The sequence below is a fragment of the Pseudorasbora parva genome, chromosome 22 (assembly GCF_024679245.1).
Source record: "Pseudorasbora parva isolate DD20220531a chromosome 22, ASM2467924v1, whole genome shotgun sequence".
NCBI classification, from domain to species: domain Eukaryota; kingdom Metazoa; phylum Chordata; class Actinopteri; order Cypriniformes; family Gobionidae; genus Pseudorasbora; species Pseudorasbora parva.
In genome coordinates, this window is record NC_090193.1 from 641,433 (window position 1) to 666,898 (window position 25,466).

Consider the following 25,466-nt stretch of genomic DNA (forward strand, 5'->3'; position numbering starts at 1 on the left):
ACACACACACACACACACACACACACACACACACACACACACACACACACACACACACACACACCTGAGTGATCAATCAAGGCTGTGCTTCATTAACACACACCTCAGGTCCACTTTAAACATCACAAAACCTGTGTCGTCTCAATAAATATACCATTTAACAATTTAAGCGCAACCAGAACTTTTTTTTGAACTGTTTTTGGCAATTCGGTTTTATTTATTTTTGTATTTCAGATTTTTCCATTGTATGTTTTCATATATTTTATATATATATATATATTAGGGCTGGGCAAGTTAACGCGTTATTATCGTGTTAACGCATTCATTAATTAACGCCGACAATTATTGTATCGCGCATTAACGTAGTTATTTATTATTATAAACCTGTTGCTCACTGCCTCTGAATACACAGACAACCCATTGGTCAGGAGAACACAGCGCTGCCTGTAGGCCCAGGGCTGACATTCTGTGTCTGGGACAAATGAAATATTAAAATAACCAGAAACGCGAGAATGATTCAGATTTTTTTGTTGTTGTTTTTATTATATTCAATGTAAACAGCGACTGATGAGCGTATCTCTGCCTCTGGTACGTTAGTCGCGCTGAGGCTCGCGCTGCCCGTCTCTGAGAGACATTCGTGGAGGAATCCAAACCATTGAGCAGCGATATAAACTCACAGAAGAAACATACTGGGGGAAAACTCAGCTTTCTGTAGATGTGGATATTTATGATTTATGATATTGTTAATAACACAAGTCGACTTTGCAATCGTGAATTGTGTCGCATGAATGCTGTAGCCTAGTTCAAAGTAGCCTAATTAATATTAAGTTACTTAAGTTTTAGATCCAAACAACCCTTTGTTGTTCCCTTTCACTCATGATTTCACCGACGACAATCGCTCCAGAGGAAAGCAACACTCGGCGCGGTGTTTTGTTACTGAATGATTCAGTGTTTTGAAGGAATCATTTGAATGAACGACTCAATGACTCGCTCATGAAGACGATCCCTTGCTGCCCCCTATTGGTGGTTATGTTTATAAGTATGATTGCATGTTTTATTTAGATCATCAATCTTATAACATTATTTATTGCCGCTGTATTTTTTGCAGTTTAAATTATTTAATTTGATTGGTAACAGCCCTATACTGTCTTTACTATTATAACTGAATTTATTAATCAAATGGAAGAATTGAACATGAAAGATGATGCACACATTTAGATGCAAGATTAAAAAAAAAAAAAAGGCTTTTACAAAATTAAATAACACCACCAATTTAATTTAATTTGATTAAATTAATGTTTAAGTTGATATTTACAAGAAATATTGTAACTTTGTTTATATTGTTACATTGTAAATGTAATGGACATTTTTGTCCATTCATTTTATTTCTGGATTAATTTTGATTTCATATTTTGTAGATCTAAAAATAACGATTATTTTGATAATCAATTGATCTGTCTATATTTCTTTAATTACTCTATTAGTCGGATGAAAAAAAATACAAAAGTATAAATTATTAAAAACATATAAATTAATACATTTTTTTGTTAACAATGAAAAATTTAGCCAAAAAAATATTTTTAAAGCTCAAAGAAATCCGTTTTTTTCTCTGTTTCTTTTATATCCATTTTAATTTGTCAAAATTCTGACACAAATTGTATTTACTTTTCCTAAATTCAGATTTTTACATTGTATATTTTGATATATTTTATATTTTATGGGCGCTATGAAACCCTTTTAATTAGGGGCCAAGCACCGAAGGTGCGGAGGCACCTATTGAAACCGTTAGCGTTCCTATTATTATTATTATTCTTCTTCCGCTCACAAGTCTATGGCAGCCCATAGAACCGCTTGCGGGAACATGATGAAATCTGGCACACATATAAAGGACAGGCACAACTGTCAATATAGCAAATTTTGAGTCTCTAACTCAATCCCTCTAGCGCCACCAACAGTCCAAAGTTGCACTCATGTTTATGCTAATAACTCCTGAACTAAAAGGGCTAGAAACAAAATCCAAATTTTCTCTGACTCCTTGGCTCAAGCCGATTCGATTGCACCCTATGACGTCGTTTTGCGTCATAAAAATTACCCGCCATTTTTAATTTTCCAAAAAAACTACTTTTTCGAACTCGTCCTAGACGGTTCATCTGATTTGCACGAACATTGAACCAGATCATCTTCAGACCATGGTGACAAAAAGTTATGGAATTCATGTTGATTCTTCAAATCGTTTACGATAAATGTGCGAACAAATTTTACGTAGAGGTTGCAAAAACAACTAAAGGCCATATCTCTGCAACGCTTTATCGTATTCAAACCAAACTTGGCACATGTCATCACAAGCATGACCTGAGGCAACATGCAGTGTTTCGGCGCAGTGCACCCTACTGGTCCGGAGATTCAAAAAAGGGCTATTTTGGCTTATAACTTCTAAACCATTTATCCAAAAATCATAAAATGTATCTCCTTAGATACGGGGAGTCATGTCGAGTCAACTGATATCCAAGTTTACTAGGTCTGCCTTTTTGGCTGTCGGCCATTTTGAATTATGTGCTAAAATGCTGTATTTTATGAACGCATGAACGGATTGTTACGAAACTTGGTATGGGTCATCAACACCATGCCCTGAAGTAGCCTGAGAAGTTTCGAAACAGCGCCACCTAGTGGATAATTTTTTTCCCCAAAAGCTTATATCTTTGGGTGTGGTTGACATATTTGGATGGGAGTAACTTTTTTTGTCTCCTGAATCCTTGCCGAGTCCAACGATACCAGACTTGCCAGGTTTCGGCGTATGGTTTGCGCAGCATTGTAATTTAGTGCTTAAAAAACATTAGCTGATATCTTCAAAACCGCTAGTCCGATCGAGACGAAACCAGCCTCAGAAGTTCGGAAACATAGGTCGATAGCAATACGGTAATGCCCAAATGTCAAAATATTCATAGTAAGGGGTAGTAAAATCCAATCAAAGTCAGGTGTCAGTCATTTTTTACGTGTTTTTTCATGTAAATGTTTATAACTCCAAAACAAAATGAGATATTTTCACCAAACTCGACACGTATATGTATGGGCTCATACTGAGGAAAAATTAAAAAAATGGTGGGATTGTGCCTCTTGGTGGCGCTATAATAGAACAAAACATGAAATACCCATTGACTTCAATGCAGTATTAGGGAATAAAATGCTAATGTTACACTTAACGAATGCATTAGCTTATCATTACAAAACTCAGTATGTGTCTTCTGCTCCATGCCCTGAAGGTACTCAAAAAGTTTTCGGGCAGCGCCACCTTGTGGTCAAAAGTTGTAATAAGGTGTACAAAATGCTAATAACTTTTGATTAAATTAGCCTATTGTAATGAGACTGGTCACATTCATTGGCTCCTGCCGAGAATATGGATACCAATTTTGTCCATATTTGGCAAACCTTTCTGCCCTCTATCTTGTTATTGGTTAAAAACATACTTTTTCAAACTCGTCCTAGACCGTTTGTCCAATTTTCACCAAAATTGAATCGTATCGTCTTCAGACCATGTGAACAAATAATTATGGATTTCGTGTTGATAAACAAAAGAGTTGTCATATACCACTGCAACAGAGTTGAGCTATGATGCAAAAATTACTCTTGAGGCTGTATCTCTGCAATGCTTTGACATATTGACACCAAACTTTGCATGTCATTTCCACCTCAGTTTGACTACGCCACATCAGTTTCGTAACAGTGCCACCTATTGGTCGAAAATGATAAACCATTAAATCATTATTATTGACTTTATTTAAAATTGTACTGCTTTTTTGCCTAAAATCAACTTAAGTCTTTAATGGCTCATTGTTGCAGTTGGTCTTACACTCCCAGCTAGCTATGCTGGCATGTCTTAGGGTCTTCTTTTCGCTTGGCCCCGACAATTGCTGCTTGCAGCTATATTTAATTTATTTTTTACAGTTTAAACCCGTTTATTATTATTTATTATTAATATATTAGTCTGATTTAAAAATACTAAAGTATGAATTATTAAATATATATAAATTTAAAATTAAAAGTTTAACAAATATTTTTAAAAGTACAAACGTTTATTTATTTATTTTACAAATTCTTTTATTTTTCTCCTCAGTTTCTATTAAATCCATTAACATTTGTCTAAATTATGTTTTAATGGTTAAATTAAATTACAGTATCCAAAAACGCATTTCTAATTCATTCAAATCATGAAACTTATACAATTTAACTACAATTTATTATTTTTATGGCCTTATAAAATCCGCTTTTAATCAGTTCTCCTCCCAAATTTGGTTTTATTTTTCCCGAATTCCAATTGATTTAATTTTTTTCTGGATTGGGTTTTAATGCTTTAATAAAATGTTAATATTCTTATCAACTGAATTCATAAAACTGCATTTTTACAACAGCAGAGCCCTGTGTTTTATTTCCCATGACTTCTGTGAAGGCAAGTGTGTTGAGAATGGTTGTGTGTAATGTGGTAATGGCTCTGTTTACAGCAGCGGAGGAGAGAGAGCTGTGGAGCTATAACACACACACACACACACACACACACACACACACACTCTTTCTCCAGGGCTCGTAGTGGCCCTGATACACTCATTACATGTGTCAGATGTAATTAGAGCATCCTGGAAATTGAACACGTGTCTTCACAAGTTCGTTACCTGTTTCCTGGAAATGTTAAATGGTATTAATGTTGGGCCAAGTCTTCAGTTCATCAGGTGTGTGTGTGTGTGTGTGTGTGTGTGTGTGTGTGTTGTCCTCGTCATTAATGCTCATATTGGGCTTGGCTGGGTTATGATAACGCTTTATGGCTGCAGTCAGTCATTGACTCGTCACATGAAATGCTGTTCGTTTTCTATTGTTATTATTATTTTGCGTCTGTTAAACCATCATCAGTGCATCACACACTGCAGAACATGCTCTTCTTACTCACTCATCTTGTCTCGTTTCCAGTCTAAATATCTCACAATTCTTAAATCAAGATGCATTTACTAGATCAGTGAAACGACATCAGATATTTTTTCTTGTTTTGTTGAAAATAAAATCTAAATGAAGAGAGTTTTTGCTTAAAACAGGCAAAATGATCTGCCAATGGGGTGAGAAAAATAATCTTATTTCTGATTGAAATCTTGTTTCGGTCCCAAACAGAAATAAGATTATTTTGCTCACCCCATTGGCAGATTTAATTTTCAACAAAACAAGAAAATATCTTATGTGGTTTACTAAATGCATCTCCACACCTTTATATAAATCGCCGTCAGAGTTCGTGAGTCACGTGATCTGATTCAGAGAGGAAGTGATTCATACATGAGTCCATTCAGACGGATTAGCCAATCGGCTCCACTGGAGTATGAGTGTGTGTGTGTGTGTGTGTGTGTGTGTGTGTGTGTGTGTGTGTGTGTGTGTGTGTGTATTTGCCCTTGTTTATATTACATTGTGTGGACCAAATGTCCCCATAAGGATAGTAAAACCTGAGATCACCAGCGGTCCCCACCTTTCAAAAGGCTTATAAATCATACAGGAGGAGATTTCTGAGAAAGTAAAAATGCAGAATGTTTCCTGCGATGGGTAGGTTTAGGGTGTGTGTGTGTGTGTGTACCTGTGCGAGCGGTACGCTGGAGTCTGCCTCACACCTCTGCTCCAGCACTGCACTGTAATCCACTCGGTCAAAGTTAGTCCTCCACACCATAACCTGCAACAGTCACAGGATGAGCGAGAGAGAGAGAGAGAGAGAAGAGAGAGAGAGAGAAGAGAGAGAGAGAGAGAGAGAGAGAGAGAGAGAGAGAGAGAGAGAGAGAGAGAGAGAGAGAGAGAGAGAGAGACCATCATTACCTGTTGATCTGAGCCTGCGGAGGCGAAGTGGTCTCCGGTCCTCGAGAAGTTCACACAGGTGGCCGGACCCTGCAAACACACACACACACACACACACTCATTACACACCACAGCCATCAGGCATAACAACGTGAGGCTGTTCTCAGATGACCATCCTGTGCAGAGATCACGGTGCACAGCAGGACACCAACACCTGCACAGATACACACGTGTGTTTGGGAAATAAACATCAGAACACACACCAGACAGGCCAATGACCTGTGAAGTGAACAACACTGATGATCTCTGTTAGTGGGTGGGATATATTAGGCAGCAAGTGAACATTTAGTCCTCAGAGTTGATGTGTGTGAAGCAGGAGAAATGGGCAAGCGTAAGGATTTGAGCGAGTTTGGCCAGATTGTGACGGCTAGACGACTGGGTCAGAGCATCTCCAAAACTGCAGCTCTTGTGGGCTGTTCCCGGTCTGCAGTGGTCAGTATCTATCAAAAGTGCTCCAAGGAAGGACCAGTGGAGAACCGGCCACAGGGTCATGGGCGGCCAAGGCTCATTGATGACCGTGGGGAGCGAAGGCTGGCCCGTGGGGTCCGATCAAACAGACGAGCTACTGGAGCTCAAACTGCTCCAGAAGTTAATGCTGGTTCTGATAGAAAGCTGTCAGAATACACAGAGCAGCTCAGTTTGTCACAAGTAATAATATCAAGCCAAGGTTTACGGAGCTTTACACGATTCTTTAGTAGTGTGGTTTTTGGTGAAATGTACTAAAATAAATATCATCACCCTAACAGAGTAATTAAATATCACTCTTCTCGACGCCTTGTCCTGTTGGTTTATAGAACAATTACTCAGATTCGCCGTCTAAAAGAAACGCAGAGAAAAACCAGCGATGGAAACATTCAAAATACTGCCAAAAGTGTTGTGCCGCCTCTACACACACCTGAGCTCCCCATTGTTAACCCGTGGGGTTTAATCTGGAGTCGGCCCACCCTCTCTAACAGCTCCAGCTCTTCTGGGAAGGCTTTCCTCAAGGTTTAGGAGTGTGTTTATGGGGATTTTTGCCCATGCTTCTAGAAGCTCATTTGTGAGGTCAGGCACTGATGTTGGACGAGAAGGCCTGGCTCTCAGTCTCCGCTCTAATTCATCCCAAAGCTGTTCTATCGTTAAGATCTATAGCCACATATAATATACGGATATAGTAATATAGCCATATCCACTCCCCTAAAGGATTATTATGAACACACACTAATACTGTGTTTGACCCTTTCTCCTTCAGAACTGCCTTAATTCTCCGTGGCATTGATCATCAAACTGCTGAAAGCATTCTTTAGAAATGTCGGCCCATATTGATAGGAGAGCATCTTGCAGTTGATGGAGATTTGTGGGATGCACATCCAGGGCACGAAGCTCCCGTTCCACCACATCCCAAAGATGCTCTATTGGGTTGAGATCTGGGGACTGTGGCGGCCATTTTAGTACAGTCAACTCATTGGCATGTTCAAAAAACCAATTTGAAATGATTGGAGCTTTGTGACATGGTGCATTATCCTGCTGGAAGTAGCCATCAGAGGATGGGGACATGGTGGTCATAAAGGGATGGACATGGTCAGAAACAATGCTCAGGTAGGCCGTGGCATTTAAACGATGCCCAATTGGCACTAAGGGGCCTAAAGTGTGCCAAGAAAACATCCCCCACACCATTACACCACCACCACCAGCCTGCACAGTGGTAAAAAGGCATGATGGATCCATGTTCTCATTCTGGTTACGCCAAATTCTGACTCTACCATCTGAATGTGAGAGTCCGGTGAGAGTATATCACGATGACTTAAAGTTCAGCAACCCTTCACTACTATAGTATTTTCCCCTACTGTGGTAGTCAATGGTTGCTCTCTCTGCTTGTTTCCAAACATTCTTCAAAATATCTTCCTTTGTGTTCAGCTGAAGAAAGAAACTCCTCCAGTTTGGAACATGAGGGAGAGTAAAGGATGGCAGAACTTTCATTTTTGGGTGAACTATCCCTTTGATTCAGAAAAACATCCTCACTATAGTCATCAACCTGTGAATGCGTGTGAATGAGTAAACGGAGAACAATAGATGATGTGCTTCGATGAGTGTGATGTACGGCTCGGTCAGAGGTCAGAGGTCATCCCACGGACGCTAGCAGGCGTTCGGTACGCTAGCGCTAACAGGAGGCTTCAGGTCTGTAATACGTGACTCACCATAGGTGGGCGGTTTTATACTCTCAGGGCACGACTGATTTAGGCAGCGCTCCACTGAAGGGAAAACAACACCAGTGCAGCCAACAGCAGATCCTTTTGCAACGATTATTCTGCTCAGAATGATCATCACGATTATTCTATCAAAAAGGGTAATGCAGTGATGGCCATTTAGCATGTTCTTCACCACCCTACACTTCACCCAGAAGGCCTGTAGGTGGCGCACCGACTTCATTTAGCCAACGATGATAACTTCATTAGATAGTTAATCAACACAGAACACATGGGTTTGGTGAACGCTTTGTAATCTGTATTCACATTAGATTTTTAAAGCAACACAAGTATGTAGCATGTAGCGTATAGCGGTGCGTTACCTGATGTCCGTGTAGCGTGTGGCGGTGCGCTACCTGATGTCCGTGTAGCGTGTAGCGGTGCGTTACCTGATGTCCGTGTAGCGTGTGGCGTAGCGTTACCTGATGTCCGTGTAGCGTGTGGCGGTGCGTTACCTGATGTCCGTGTAGCGTGTAGCGGTGCGTTACCTGATGTCCGTGTAGCGTGTAGCGGTGCGTTACCTGATGTCCGTGTAGCGTGTGGCGGTGCGCTACCTGATGTCCGTGTAGCGTGTAGCGGTGCGTTACCTGATGTCCGTGTAGCGTGTGGCGTAGCGTTACCTGATGTCCGTGTAGCGTGTGGCGGTGCGTTACCTGATGTCCGTGTAGCGTGTGGCGGTGCGCTACCTGATGTCCTTGTAGCGTGAAGCGGTGCGTTACCTGATGTCCGTGTAGCGTGTAGCGGTGCGTTACCTGATGTCCGTGTGGCGTGTAGCGGTGCGTTACCTGATGTCCGTGTAGCGTGAAGCGGTGCATTACCTGATGTCCGTGTAGCGGTGCGTTACCTGATGTCCGTGTAGCGTGTAGCGGTGCGTTACCTGATGTCCGTGTAGCGTGTAGCGGTGCGTTACCTGATGTCCGTGTAGCATGTAGCGGTGCATTACCTGATGTCCGTGTAGCGGTGCGTTACCTGATGTCCGTGTAGCGTGTAGCGGTGCGTTACCTGATGTCCGTGTAGCGTGTAGCGGTGCGTTACCTGATGTCCGTGTAGCATGTAGCGGTGCGTTACCTGATGTCCGTGTAGCGTGTAGCGGTGCGTTACCTGATGTCCGTGTAGCGTGAAGCGGTGCGTTACCTGATGTCCGTGTAGCATGTAGCGGTGCGTTACCTGATGTCCGTGTAGCGTGTAGCGGTGCGTTACCTGATGTCCGTGTAGCGTGTAGCGGTGCGTTACCTGATGTCCGTGTAGCGTGTAGCGGTGCGTTACCTGATGTCCGTGTAGCGTGAAGCGGTGCATTACCTGATGTCCGTGTAGCGGTGCGTTACCTGATGTCCGTGTAGCGTGTGGCGGTGCGTTACCTGATGTCCGTGTAGCGTGTAGCGGTGCGTTACCTGATGTCCGTGTAGCATGTAGCGGTGCGTTACCTGATGTCCGTGTAGCGTGTGGCGGTGCGTTACCTGATGTCCGTGTAGCGTGAAGCGGTGCGTTACCTGATGTCCGTGTAGCGTGTAGCGGTGCGTTACCTGATGTCCGTGTAGCGTGTAGCGGTGCGTTACCTGATGTCCGTGTAGCGTGTAGCGGTGCGTTACCTGATGTCCGTGTAGCGTGTAGCGGTGCGTTACCTGATGTCCGTGTAGCGTGAAGCGGTGCGTTACCTGATGTCCGTGTAGCGTGTAGCGGTGCGTTACCTGATGTCCGTGTAGCGGTGCGTTACCTGATGTCCGTGTAGCATGTAGCGGTGCGTTACCTGATGTCCGTGTAGCATGTAGCGGTGCGTTACCTGATGTCCGTGTAGCGTGTAGCGGTGCGTTACCTGATGTCCGTGTAGCATGTAGCGGTGCGTTACCTGATGTCCGTGTAGCGTGTAGCGGTGCGTTACCTGATGTCCGTGTAGCATGTAGCGGTGCGTTACCTGATGTCCGTGTAGCGTGTAGCGGTGCGTTACCTGATGTCCGTGTAGCGTGAAGCGGTGCGTTACCTGATGTCCGTGTAGCGTGAAGCGGTGCGTTACCTGATGTCCGTGTAGCGGTGCGTTACCTGATGTCCGTGTAGCATGTAGCGGTGCGTTACCTGATGTCCGTGTAGCATGTAGCGGTGCGTTACCTGATGTCCGTGTAGCGTGTAGCGGTGCGTTACCTGATGTCCGTGTAGCGTGTAGCGGTGCGTTACCTGATGTCCGTGTAGCGTGTAGCGGTGCGTTACCTGATGTCCGTGTAGCGGTGCGTTACCTGATGTCCGTGTAGCATGTAGCGGTGCGTTACCTGATGTCCGTGTAGCATGTAGCGGTGCGTTACCTGATGTCCGTGTAGCGTGTAGCGGTGCGTTACCTGATGTCCGTGTAGCGTGTAGCGGTGCGTTACCTGATGTCCGTGTAGCGTGTAGCGGTGCGTTACCTGATGTCCGTGTAGCGTGTAGAGCAGCCGGCCCTCCAGCAGGTCCAGGATCTTCAGTGTGGAGTCACTGGAGGCTGTGATGAGGTAGTTTCCAGACGGATGGAAGGAGAGGCCGTTCACTGCCGCACTGTGAACTGAAACACACACACACACACACACACACACACACACAAAACTCAATTAATTGTAAAACTTGATTTTGATGAATAAAAAGTAAATAAATTCCCAATGCAACCAAACTCAGTATAGAATTACATATTTTCAGGGTAAAATGTTGCTTTTGTTGCACAAATATCGTGATTTATTAATAATTTTTGTGGCAAACCTAACTAAACTTTGTCTAATTAGCATGTCTGGGTGATCTAGTAAAGATCTAAAGATTTTTTCATATTCATAAGCAGAAGAAAATTTGATAATACATTTTTAAGAAACAAATAATAATAATAATGAATAGAATTCTTAATGTACAGTGAAATAAATTGCTGATGGAAACAATATTTCCTTTGTTTCTTCGCTCTCAGAGGACAGACGGCCTCATGAATGGAGACTCGGCGCCCCCTGCAGACTCCTGCGGTCACTGCACATTCCCATCACAATCACACTGCAGAAAGTGCTCTTCTCACTCATTCTGTCTCGTTTCCAGTCCAAATATTAAACAATTCTTAAATCAAGATGCATTTACTAGATCAGTGAAACGACATAAGATATTTTTTCTTGTTTTGTTGAAAATAAAATCTAAATGAAGTGAGTTTTTGCTTAAAACAGGCAAAATGATCTGCCAATGGGGTGAGAAAAATAATCTGATTTCTGACTGAAATCTTGTTTCTTGTTTCCGTCCCAAACAGAAATAAGATTATTTCTCTCACCCCATTGGCAGATCATTTTGCCTGTTTTAAGCAAAAACTCACTTCATTTAGATTTTATTTTCAAAAAATAAATTAATTAATTAAAACAACATTGGGATGTCAAAATTCTCCGGGGAGAGAGAAGACCTCCCATGCCGGTTTAACACGTAGGCTAATCATTATTTTTATTTAAAATCCAAAAGTTGGCACTGAACATGGCTTGTCATCATTGCAATTCTCTTTGTAGGTCTATCCTGTTTACACACACTACATTTAAACAATGTATTATTCAATGCATTACTTTATATTTATACAGGCCTAGCCTTACCTTAGAAACCGGCTAGACTATGGTAAAATAACAAACATTTTAAATTAGAACTTACAATAGACAAAAACAGCCAACTCGTTTTTTTCTTTCATTTTTTAAAATCTTTTTAAAAGAAATCCTGCAGTTCATAAACAACTTTTTTTTCCACCTCCAGAAAAGAGAGCTCTTCATTATTTCACTTGTTTACCTAAAGCTAAAAGCCCTTTTCCTGCTTTACCCGAGGCAAAAAGCCATGTGTTGACTTTGAAACAGAGTAGGCCTACACTTTACATCATATGCATATGTGGGGAAATTACTAGATTTTCGCACCAATACCTGTTTGTTTTAACGCAGACAGCGCTGTCCCTTTAATTCAGCGCGTTCAGCACAACAAACCAGACTCGGTGCAGAAACGATCGCCGCACTTCGCACTGACGGACCGACACTGCGTGCAGTGTGAAAACTGGAATCTGGTCACATGGTACGGAAAAAATACGCACCACAAACAGACAGGGCTGTGTGTGAAACGGCATCAGCAGGTGTCGCTTCAGAGAGCCATGCTCGATATAATGCACTTATACGGCTCTCATGCTGCCACAGTAACGTTACCGTTACAGTTCTGTCCACCGCCCTCCTTCTGTCATTATTATATTTGACGGGGAAGCCAAAATGCTCTCATGCGATGTGAATGATGCGGGAGGCTTATAGAGTTCTTCTGCTCCTCCGCTAGCCATTGTTGACTGATTCCTTCACGTGAACGACTGCTGCAAAGCCCATCTCACTACAGCAGCTCTACAATCATTGATGAAGAGATGGAAAAACACTAAATAGCGACTTGTATAGTGATGGACGATTTCAAAACAAAGCTTTGAGCCGTTGAATCAGTGAATTGATTCATGTTTTTTGCGCACTAACTCTATTCTGGCCTCTTCATCAATGATTGTAGAGCCGCTGTAGTGAGATGGGCTTTGTAACGACGTCTTTAGTGCCTTTATGGGTCTTGAGAGAGGAAATGACATTGGTGTCAATGAAGGCCTTTCTGAGCCATCGGATTTCAACACTAATATCTTCATCTGTGTGTGAAGATGAGCGGAGGTCTGACGGCTGGCCAACCACAGGAGGAATTAATCACACTATTTACACTTTTGGCTGAACTAACGCTTTAAACACTCCCCTTTGGAAGTCAGTATATAACGGTGTTGTAGTGTGTGTTGTGAGTGTGTTGCTCACCCTGATAATGCTGCAGCAGCTTGTGTGTGCGGATGTCCCAGACCTTCACTGTGTTGTCTGTGCCGGCCGCCGCCACACAGGTGCCGCTGGGGTGGAACTCCACATAATTCACATATCTGGAAACAAGCAGAGATGGCGAAAACTACATTATTTTTTTCCGTTTCGATGTCGTTTTTTTACTCTATCGGCGACAGAAAGGCTTCAACCAATTACACACAAGGAAACAAAGGCATTTACATTTATGCATTTGGCAGAAGATTTATCCAAAGCGGCTCACACTGCATTTTTATGGAACACATTTTTCATTTTTGTCAGTTTTTTCTTTCTCTGGGAATCGAACCCATGACCTTGGCGTTGCTACTGTTAGAGAGTTCCTCACCGAACGTGAATGTGCTGCGACGAAAAAACTACTTTTATTTTTTTACGTTTCAATGACGTTTTTTTTACTCTAGCGGCGACAGAAACGGCTTCAACCAATCACACACCAGGAAACAAAGGTGAGGAAATGTCCAGTTGATGTCAGGAGCTATTCCCTCAACATTAGCCTTCGCCAGGTGTGGCGTTTCTCAGGAGATTACACCTGTAGGTCGAGCTGAAGCTGAGTTTACAGACAGCAGTAACAACCTTTTATCAATCGTTGATTTTTTTTTCTAAACCCTGTGTCCGCGATTATAGAACGTGTGTCCATCAGTTGGTCTGTGGCACTGAAATGTTTGCATTGTGCTCATCTGGAAGCGGATGGATTGGTTCCTGAAGTGTGTGTGAGTCTCCTCAGATGCGATGCTAACGCTTCTCTCTCTGCTCCTCAAACTGTCCCACAGACTTTAGAAAGTGAGAGCAGAAGCGGCCATGATAAAGCTTCAGCTCCTGTGGAGATTAGCCCTTCAGACTCTGTTCTTTAAGACTGGAGCACCCAAAACCTTCTGTTCGGCCTTTTAAATAAAATGAAAAGCTCTTCAATCAATCAATCAGCTTTATTTATATCGCTCTTCTCCAATGCCGATAGTTTTAAAGCAGCTTCAGTGTTAAACAGGACAATACTGCAGCAGAATTTATCTTCTTCATCCTCTGCATGAGGAAGTGTCCGTGTTTGCTCAGCGGTCGCCGCGAATGTTTTTGAACGTTGGAGCTCTGAAACGTCACAAATGTGTGTCGCGGCTGATGTGAATGGTTTTGACACGAAATATTTGCTTATTCGCTTCGCCTTTCCGTTACGTGTCCGCTGTAAAGGGCCTGACAATGCAACAAATGCTCTTCTTACTCAGTATTTTTGTCTTGTTTCTAGTCAAAATATCTAAATATTCTTACATTAAGAAACATTTACTAGACAAGTAAAAATTATGGTCTTGTTTTGGGGAAAAATAACTCAAAATTAAGAGAGTTTTACTTAAGATAAATAATATTGTTTTCTGTTGAATTAAGATTATTTTTCTCACCCCATTGGCAGATTATTTATCTTATTTTAAGCAAAAACTCTCTTCATTTGGAGTTATTTTTCCCAAAACAAGACAATTACTTTTGCTTGTCTAGTAAATACTTCTTGTTTTAAGAATTAGATGTTTGGACTAGAAACAAACTGGAACTTTTTGCAGAGTGAGCGTGAAATATTTGCTTATTGGCTTAGGTTTTTGGATACGCGTCCGGTGTGAAGGGCCTTGAGCGCGCGTCCCTCTGTGTGTCCAGCGTGTGGCGCTGTCTCTCACCCGCCGTGCTCGCAGAACGAGTGGACACACTCTCGGCTGGTCTTGTCCCACAGCTTCACCGTTTTATCATCGCTGGCAGAGACGATGAGCCGCCCATCTGGAGAAAACCTGCAGGAGTTCAGACAGCTTTACACATCACATCCAGGCCAACCCATCACTGGCCAATTATACGGGTTACTTCTTACGCTTACTAAAGCTGTGCAGACTCCACTAGTGGGTCAGCGTGAAATATTAACAGTGTATTGTGCACAATCTAAGCATCTGGCTTACTTTAACACACACACACACACACACACACTACGTACACTGCAAAACATGCTCTTCTTATTTAGTATTTTTGTCTTGTTTCCAGTCCAAACATCTAAATATTCTTAAATCAAGATGCATTTACTAGATCAGTAAAACGACATGAGATATTTCTTCTTGTTTTCTGGAGAAAAATATCTAAATGAAGTGAGTTTTTTCTTAAAACAGGCAAAATGATCTGCCAATGGGGTGAGAAAAATAATCTTATTTCTGATCGGGACGGAAACAAGAAACAAGATTTCAATCAGAAATAAGATTATTTTTCTCACCCCATTGGCAGATCATTTTGCCTGTTTTAAGCAAAAACTCAAGGAAGACTATGTAATTTACTGATCTAGTAAATGCATCAGAAACAAGACACGGTTACTAAGTAAGAAGAGCATTTTTTGCAGTGTAGAGCAGAGACTGGAGCCAGGCCTTCTCGTCTGACATCAGTGCCTGACCTTTGGTAGCCGAATAGGGCCATAAGTTTATTTCAAACCCTGGTCACATCAATAACTCCTGCATGTCTGATGTCACTTTAAATTACATTTCATCTGCCAGACCAGTCATTTCCAATTAACAATAACAGCACACTGCAAAAAATGCTTTTCTTACTTAGTATTTTAGTCAAAACATCTAAAAATTCCTTCATTAAGAAACATTTCCTAAAAAGTAAAAAATATTGTCTTGTTTTGGGAAATAAATAACTCAAAATTAAGAGTTTTTGCTTAAAATAAGGAATATTATCTGCCAGTGAGTGGAGTGCGCAAAATAATGATGTTTAAAGATCTCTTCATTTTGAGTTATTTTTCCTCAAAAAAGTGTCTAGTAAATACTTCTTGTTTTAAGAATGTTTAGATGTTTAGACTAGAAACAAGACTGAAATACTGAGGAAGAAGAGCACTTTTTGCCGTGTGTTGATTTGAAGCCATTTTGCACGGCTGTAAGGGTTGGCATGAGCTAAAGCAGTGAGAGCGTGAGTGTGTCCGCACCTGGCGCTCCGCACCCAGTTGATGTGCTGGCTGAGCGAGAAGAGGAACTTCTGGCGATGGACGGTCCAGACTTTGATGGTTTTGTCATCAGATGCGGTGACGAGAGTCTGTCCATCACTGGAGAAGCTGACGCTGCGCACCGTTCCTGTATGAGCTCTGAACACCGTGGACTCGCCCTTCCTGACAACAACACACACAGACATATATATACACACACACACACGCACACACACACACACCCTTCAAGAGGCTTATACCTGTAGCAACACATCACAACACACACATACATCATCTCTGACACCTCACATCCAGCGAACCACCTTTTTCAGCTCCTTCCTTCAGGGAGGCGCTACAGGTCACTATCTACCATGACCAAACGCTTCACAAACAGCTTTTTCCCATAGCCATCAGGACTCTGAACTCCTCTCTTTAGTTTAGTTTTTCCTCTCATACACTATGCATGGTCATTTAACCACTGTATCTTGTATTGTTACATGTTGTGAAGTGTATTGTCTATTTTTGTCTGTAATGTATGATGATGTAGAGCTTAAACATACTGTACCGAAAAAAAAATCCACCGGCATTGTCGTGTGGCTAAAATAAACAATCTAATCTAATCTAATCTACATATTATACACGTTTCCAGTCTAAATATCTAACAATTCTTAAATCAAGATGCATTTACTAGATAAAGTAAAACGACATAAGATATTTTTCCTTGTTTTCTTAAAAATAAAATTAAAATGAAGTGAGTTTTTGCTTAAGATTATTTTTCTCACCCTATTGGCAGATTATTTATCTTATTTTAAGCAAAAACTCTCTTCATTTTCAATTATTTTTCCCCAAAACAAGACAATTTTTTACTTGTCTAGTAAATGTTTCTTAATGTAAGAATCTTTTTATATTTTGACTAGAAACAAGACAAAAATACTGAGTAAGAAGAGCATGTTTTGCAGTGTAATGACATTAGCAGCCGTTCCTCGTTGTGTTTTTGCATAAGAGCCAGAGTTTGGAGATGGGCAGTGTTCATGGAGGCGGATCTCAGAGTAAAGATGAGACTCTCAGGCTCTCACACGACATGATATCAGCTATTTCTGTCCCAACACCCACACCAGCATCTCTGCGATGGAGAGAAGAGGCTCATGGGAGCTTTAGTCACTGCAGATCAGGAGGCTTACACTGTGAAAAATGCTCTTCTCACTCAGTATTTCTGTCTTGTTTCTAGCCCAAACGTCTAAAAATTCTTAAAACAAGAAGTATTTACTAGACAAGCAAAAGTAATTGTCTTGTTTTGGGGAAAAATAACTCAAAATGAAGAGAGTTTTTGCTTAAAATAAGATAAATAATCTGCCAATGGGGTGAGAATAATAATCTTAAACAGAAAACAAGATTATTTATCTTATTTTAAGCAAAAACTCGCTTAATTTTTAGTTATTGTTTTCCAAAACAAGACAATAATTTTTACTTGTCTAGTAAATGTTTCTTAATGTAAGAATCTTTAGATGTCTGGACTAGAAACAAGACAAAAATACTGAGTAAGAAGAGCATTTTTTGCAGTGTGAGAGCGGGCTCATGATGATGATCCGTGTAATCCAGAAACATTACAGGGACTCGTGTGGAAATGCCATGAAACTAGAGCAGGAAGCCAAACATTCAGCCGAATCAGAGCAGGACTCACTGAAGCTCCGTAAGGCTTCTGCTGCCACCTCCACATCACATCACATCACTCTGGGCCAAGGCTCATTTAAAATGGACTGTGGTAAAGTGGAAAACTGTTCTGGGGTCAGACCAATCAACATTTGAAGTTATTTTTGGAAAACTGGGACGCCATCCGGACTAAAGAGGACAAGAACAACCCAAGCTGTTCTCAGCGCTCAGTCCAGAAGCTGATCTCTGATGGTCTGGGGTTCATGAGTGTGTGTGGCATGGGCAGCTTACACATCTGGAAAGGCCATCAATGCTGAAAGGTCTATCCAAGCTCTAGAGCAACATCTGCTCCATCCAGACGGCGTCTCATTCAGGGAAGACCTTGCCTTCTCCAACATGACAATGCCAGAGCACACACTGCATCAGTTACAGCATCATGGCTGAGCAGAAGAAGGATCCGGCACTGAAATGGCCAGTCTGCAGTCCAGATCTTTCACCATTAGAAAACATTTGGCGCATCATAAAGAGGAAGATGCGATAAAGAAGACCTAAGACAGTTGAGCAGCTAGAAGCCTGTGTTAGACAAGAATGGGACAACATTCCTATTCCTAAACTTGAGCAGCTCGTCTCCTCAGTCCCCAGACGTTTGCAGACTGATATAAACAGAAGAGGGGATGGCACACAGCGGGAAACATGGCCACGGCACAACTTCTTTGAGATGTGTTGATGTCATGAAATTTAAAATCAACTTATTTTTCCCTTAAAATTATACATTTTCTCAGTTTAAACATTTGATATGTCATGTGCTGTATTCTGAATAAAATATTGAAATTTGAAACTTCCACATCATTGCATTTTGTTTTTATTCACAATTTGTACAGTGTCCCAACTTTTTTGGGAATTGGGTTTGTAGTTTGGTGTGTATAGTGTCAGAACAGCGAGGACTCACACACTGGGCACCCAGAGCCGCACCGTCTTGTCTCGGGACGCCGAGGCCAGCAGATGTCCGGAGGGCGAAAACTGGACACAAGTCACAGCATCCTTATGTCCCGCAAACCTGTAGGCTCTCATCTGAGGCTTCATGTTCCAGACCATCACACACGCGTCCATGGAGCCCGAGGCTGAAGACACAGGAGGACAGGTACAGTCGGCATGAGAGGGAAGTCCCACTGGTCTCCTTTATTGTGCGTATATCCAGCGAGTCGCCTCGCAAACAAGAACCAATGTAGGCGGGGCTTGATTGTGTCTGTGGGGAATAGGGGTTGCACCAACTAGTCGACCGTAATACTCTGTCATGACGCTTTAAGCTTGACGTAGACTAGTCGCTGGCCTATAGAGGGCGCAACAGGATAAACTATTTTCCTGACACGCCGGCTCTGTTTTGAACAGTTAAAAATGGCACACAAAAAATTTGGCATTTTGTCCTGCGTCAGGAAAAGGGTTAAAAGTGCTATAAGGTGCCGTTGGTGGCCTAAAACAGAAGATTAGCCTACTTCTATTTAGCTTTCCTCGCGCTGTGAATAATAATATTGAATCGACCGTCCCTGGGTTGAGCGGTTTCTTCTCGCCTCTATGATCTGCGGAACTGAATGTGCGGCTGCACTTATAGATTTTAGTCCAAAAACAACAAAAACTACTTCCGCGTTTGTGTTCAATCCTCAAATAAAGATTCAAACGGTTATGATTCAGTGAATCGATTCATGACTCGGATCGCGTGTCAAACGGCTGAAATCACGAGACATTGGCGATCCGAATCATGAATCGATTCACTGACTCATAACCGTTTGAATCTTTATTTGAGGATTGAACACAAACGCGGAAGAGAAGCCAATGCTGAATAAAGTCGTAGTTTGTGTTATTTTTGGACCCAAATGTATTTCTGATGCTTCAAGAGACTCTAATTAACCCACTGATGTCTCATATGGACTACTGTGATGATGTTTTTATTCCCTTTCTGGACATGGACAGTATAGTGTGCATACACTTGCATACGCTCTCGGACTAAATATAAAATATCTTAAACTGTGTGTGAAGATGAGCGGAGGTCTGACGGGTGTGGAGCGACATTAGGTGTTAATGACCATGTGTTTTGTGTTGATTTACCATCTAATGAAGTTATCATCGTTGGTTAAATGAAGTCGGTGCGCCACCTACAGGCCTTCTGGGTGAAGTGTAGGTTGGTAAAGAACATGTAAAATGGCCATCACTACACTACCCTTTTTGATAGAATAATCGTGATGATCATTTTTGAGCAAAATAATCGTGATTATCAGTTTAACCATTATCATGCAGCCCTACAATATTCCATAAAACATGACCTGTCCTATATTATACTGGCTTTCCTGTATTATTCTGTATAGTGTGTTATTATTGTGCCAGAGACAGAGCTGTGTGAAGCGCGTTCTCGTACCGATCTGCTTCGGCTTGTGTTTTTTTCTTGATTGCAAACAGTAGAGATGACATTAAATATATAAAACACACAAAATATATCAACAATGTGTTCGTCTGACCTTACAAGAGGAAAAAAGTTGACAATGATTGGCTAAAAAAGAAAAACAATCGCGGTGTGATGAGATTTAAAGGTGCAGTGCGTATGTTCATCAGTTTACTAAAGCATATAAATAGCATAAAGTTTGCAGATATTTGAAACATGCTCTCTGGAAACCAATGTAAAATGTATTTATTATTTTGAAAGACACTTATTTTACTTTATTAGTGAGAAAATGTTTTTATTGAAGAACCAAATCTTTTAGAAATGATTCCAGTAAAACATTGCAGGAGATACAGAGAAAATACTGTATGTTCAAGAAAAAGGGTCTTGTTTCTATCTTTTCCTTTCTTCCTTAAAAACATATTTTCCCCGTTTGCAGTTTCTGGCTGAGGAAGAGCCGAGAGCACAAGCGTGCAGTCATTACCAAACCGGTTGCTGAAGAGCTGACGTACGAAGAGGAAACCGTTAGTAACACATTGATCAAAAAATTAAGTTTTATTTTTGTATAAATATTTTGATTGTTCAAAATAAAGAATTTTTATTGATTTTTATAGTTGAGGAAAGTTACTGTGAAAAGTAATGCATTGCAATATTGCGTTACTCATACTTATTTTAATTTTAAGAAAAGTAATGCGTTACGTTATCTTTCCTTACCTGGGCCGGGCTTGTTTTTTATTTTGTACTTTTATAACAAAAAAGTGAGGTAAAACGCCTCAGGTTAAGATGCAAACCCACGCATGTACAGTAGAGGGCAGAAAAACCTGCCAGCTGTCCTTCTGGAGAATGGAGGAATAGGACAGGAGGAAAAAGTTAATCTAATAAAAACAACAAATCTAAAGTCATTTTTGCTAATGGTTTCACTGATTTATCCAAGGTTAGCAGCAAAACATTGGTCGATTACAAGGTAGATATTTGTTTTACTTAACTTTTAATTATTGGAGGTTTGCATTGGATTCTGATTTTGCATTTGACTGACGTATTATTTTTAAGGAATAATGAATTATCACAAACGCTCACTACAATAATATGTTTACACTCACTCACACTCTCTCTCTCTCTCTCTCTCTCTCTCTCTCTCACACACACACACACACACACACACACACACACACACACACACACACACACACACACACACACACACACACACACACACACACACACACACACACACACACACACACACACACACACACTCAATGCCTCTGCACTTACTCTCGATTTCTCTCAACATGGGGACAGGAGAGTAACTCAGATATTTAGTTGTAAATTTGAAAAGTAATGTTTTACTTTACTAGTTACTTGGAAAAGTAATCTGATTACGTAACTCGAGTTACTTGTAATATGTTACCCCCTAACACCGCTTAAAACACAACAGCAAACAACAACAAGAAACAACGGGAGAATAATATAAATTAAACACATTGGCAAATTATAATAAAGGAAAATAATAGCAAGCGGATAATGTTTGTATGGGTTTTTTTCTCAGATAATTGAATTGAAAAAAAAAAATCAATATATATTTTTCCAGTTCTTTTATAAAATATAAGAGAGGTTTAGCATTTAATATTTGGGTTGATGAATGTGGAACTCAGCAACTAACAAGATCCTGTGTCTGTGTTTCATTCCTTATTAGTGTTCTTTTTTTTACAAAATTTACTTACAAAATGTGATATAACAAAATACACTACAAATAACTTTTTTAAACATGTGTTTTGTAATATCTGTAGAGAAATACATTTTAAAAGTGACCTTTCCATCGCTGATTATAGGATTGTAAATAAAGATATTACAGCTATAATGAAGAAAATCAGGACACCTCTTATCAATCCCCGAGAGGACCACAAGTACAACATTTAGGGATGGCTCGATACCACAACTTTAACTTTGCTACGGTAACGTTACCACAATCTAATACCACAATCTTGATATTTAATCTGCAAGAAACAGGGTCTGAATTTTGGTGCTGGTATTGCGCATAATTTTACTCACTCACAGTTTTCACGTTTATAAAGCAGGAAATTACCGCAAATGTGTAAATTAATCAAGACAGATTCACTTAAAATCAGTGATTTACCGATCTGCTTCGTGTTGGCGCTGAAGTGCAGGCTCGTGACGTCATCCCGGTGACCCTTAAAGTGCCTCTCGAGCGTCGGATCTTCCTGAAACACACACACACACACACACACACACACACACACACTAATATAAACAAACGTGGACAAAGTACACAACTTCATTACTTGAGTAAAAGTACTATTGGTCAAATATTATTCCATTACAAGTGAGAGTTCTAATGATTTTTACTGCAGTAAAAGTACAGAAGTATTTGTTTTCAAAAGTACTTAAGTATCAAAAGTAAATGTCCTTCTTTATGTCGCCGCATTATTGTATTATAGTTGTATAAATGCACATTATGCCATCATGGTTTAAGCCAGTCAGTGACGCTCCATCTGACACACTAGCAGACGACTAACTTAAACTCATTTAAATACTTGTAGAAAAGTTACAAAGCTGCTGTCACTTTAAGGCCGAATGCACGGATCCAATACACTGATACACATCTGATATTCTCACAGCTTTACTCTTCACTTTCTCCCAGATGTTTGCATTTTTCATATTTTATCAGAGATGCATCAAGTGTATGCCAACTAAACTAATCTTGAATTTTTAAAAAACTAAAACATATTTCCAAAGTATGGCTATGGGCGCACACACTGTGCCGATGAACCGCTCTCCATTCTGCTATGAACTGATCAGAGTTCAGAAAATGCTGGGAAACTTTACCTGACCCTATAAGAGAGATTACTGAACACTGACAGACTGTCTGCAACAACAACAACAAAACCTTTTAAAGAAGGAAAAAATCATCACTGACTTTCAGAGCTGCGACAGAAACGGCTTTCCACTTCGAGGACCTTGATAGAAATGTAGTGGAGTAAAGAGGACGATATTTGTCTTTCAGATGGAGTGAAGTTAAAGTCAAAGTTTCATGAAACAAATAACATTTACAGCACAGATACTCAGGAAGTGTACTTAAGTACAGTACTCAGGTAAATGTGCTCAGTTCCTGTCCAGCTCTGGATATAAATCATCTCTCCAGATGTCGTGTGGTAATAAGCACTCACCAGCACAGCGCTCATCTCTCAAACAACCCCCGTCCTTCGGTTCGTTTACTCCTGTCAGAGGACGGGTCTTTATCGCATTTATTCCAGATTAACGTGTAAAGCGCAGGTCTCGTTCTGAACACTCGCCGCAGCTTTACCGCTCCGTTTATCACAAAGATCAGCGGTTGCTAAGGACTGTCGGTTGGTTGCTAACAGCTTTCATTTTACCCGCCGCGGTTGGCGCGTGCGCATTCGCCACTCATCTTCTTCTTCTTCCTCTGATGTGATTGGCGGTTGGCATCCGGCTTGAATCTGAATGACCGCCACCTAACGGACTGGAAGAATATCGGCATCTTTATTTCCCAGCATTATTTATACAAACTTTCAACATTTGTCGCTATAAAATGGTTTCCCCCTCTGCGTTACTTAGTGGAATATTAATGTTTACTGTCTGTAGTTGGAGTGATTATAACCTTGAAAAACGTACTGATCTAGCCTACTTAACCTTTTTATTATTTTAACCTTTTTATTATTATTTGTATGAGACTAAATTTCTAATTGTTATTCCTCCTAGACTGTTCAAACTCCGATTAATGGTTTTCCTAAAAATGCTGATCAAAACTCGGAAAAATCCCAGAATTCAAATGACTGAATGTTCAAATGAGCCAAACTATAACTGACCAAATTCAATCTATCTGTTAAATTAAATCTACAGCTAATTGATATTTTCTGAATCCATTCTATTCCAGCATTAGTTTTTTTCTCGTCTGTCCTCATTCATCTTCAGGCGACTCCTGCTGCTCATATATTAACAGTACATCCATAGTCTAATATCTGCTCATAATAACTCAAGCACGCGCACGCAACGTCACGCGTCATAACGGGGACGCGCTCGCACTGGCATAGAATCAGAAGTGCAAGTCATGATGAATGAACAGAGAGTGAGTTCTGATCATCACCACTGGGGGGCGGTGAAGATCCGCGCTCACTCAGACATCACATTTACTCACACATTTACATCACATTTACTCTATTTAACACATTAAATGACGTTTGTTGGTGTAAATCAACGTGTTTTTGTTGATTCAGCCATAGTACATAATATTTTTGACTTGGCTAAAACCAGCCGATTTAGATGTTATCATTTTTAGGTTAACATTTGTTTCAGTGTACAGTATTTTGGTATTTTTCAAAATAAATAAATAAAAATTAATTATATCAAGTTCAATAACGTAATTATCAATAATTTATAATTAAATAATAAATTAATAATTTAATAATAATTTATTTTAAATACATTTATGAAATTATTTATTTTATTATACTAGTCTATTTTATTCTAGTTTTTAATCTTCATTTCATTTTGCATGGCATCATCCTGTACGCCATGACCTCTGACCTCACCGAGCCGGTTCTGCTGACCTATAAAACGCTCTATGTTTCTGTACTTATGTTTGTTATGAGCACAATATATGTGTTGAGCTGTGTTTGTGTCTTGTGTAACTTCAGTAAATGACATAAGACTCTAAAAATGGCCATTTATTGTCCTGACCGTCACGGTGTGGGCCTTTTCATTTCATAATATTAGCTTAGCATGGCTGTTAGCGTCTTTATCACTAAACAAATGTTTTTGTATTCTTAGCCCGTCACGTACATCGTGAGAGGAAGTCTGTAGTGTTGTATATCGAGCGAATCGCCTCGCAAACAAGAACAGATGTGGGCGGGGCTTGAGTGTGTCTGTGGGGAACTGATTGGATGGCTGTGGTTTGCTATTGGCTGATCTCCTGTGAGTGACAGGTGGCCCCGCCCTCATCATCAGAGAAGAGATGAAGTTATTCTGACTATTAACACAATAATGATAAATCATTTATAATACACTTCAATATTCCATAAACAAAACAAGAAAATCCAGTTTTGATTTCATGTGACTTTAATCATGAGTGACGATGTTTTCCTGATTCATCCACTCAGCTTCTCCTCCACATTCCCAAACTCTAGACTCAAGTCTTATATTTTGTCAAACAAACAGGAAATGAAATCCTGACGATCCTCTAGAACTGGAGCTGTGCGTTTCCTTGTTCGTAGAACAATTTTTCGTTATCAAAGAAGGAAATCCATGTGAGATTACCCGAACTGTTTTTTCTGTTTATTTATGAGTGTTAATAAACGACTGACGGTTCAATTGTTCCTGCATTAATGAGCAGGAAGTTCCTGATGCCAGCGAGAGAGAGAGAGAGAGAGAGAGAGAGAGAGAGAGAGAGAGAGAGAGAGAGAGAGAGAGAGAGAGAGAGAGAGAGAGAGAGAGAGAGAGAGAGAGAGAGAGAGAGAGAGAGGCTGGCCTTGGACTCTCAGAGGAAGTTAATA

At 40.7% G+C, this 25,466-nt stretch overlaps 1 protein-coding gene across 3 annotated transcripts in view; it reads right to left on the reverse strand.

Annotated features, from left to right (window-relative positions):
• poc1a (POC1 centriolar protein A) overlaps nt 1-23,931 on the reverse strand; it is a 47,704-nt gene extending 23,773 nt beyond the window's left edge. The window contains exons 1-10 of one of the 3 annotated variants that reach the window (XM_067431939.1): nt 23,238-23,931; nt 23,124-23,174; nt 22,073-22,157; nt 18,454-18,625; nt 15,858-16,037; nt 14,578-14,685; nt 12,875-12,990; nt 10,493-10,626; nt 5,836-5,904; nt 5,603-5,695 (exon numbers count right to left, since the gene is read on the reverse strand). In XM_067431939.1, the coding sequence (XP_067288040.1) occupies nt 5,603-5,695; nt 5,836-5,904; nt 10,493-10,626; nt 12,875-12,990; nt 14,578-14,685; nt 15,858-16,037; nt 18,454-18,625; nt 22,073-22,157; nt 23,124-23,138 (972 nt within the window). In that variant the 5' untranslated portion in view covers nt 23,139-23,174; nt 23,238-23,931. Of the gene's footprint in view, nt 1-5,602; nt 5,696-5,835; nt 5,905-10,492; nt 10,627-12,874; nt 12,991-14,577; nt 14,686-15,857; nt 16,038-18,453; nt 18,626-22,072; nt 22,158-23,123 lie in introns of all 3 variants that reach the window. The other 2 variants (XM_067431938.1, XM_067431940.1) reach the window with 2 other exon arrangements.
• Between the last annotated feature and the right edge of the window lie 1,535 nt (nt 23,932-25,466).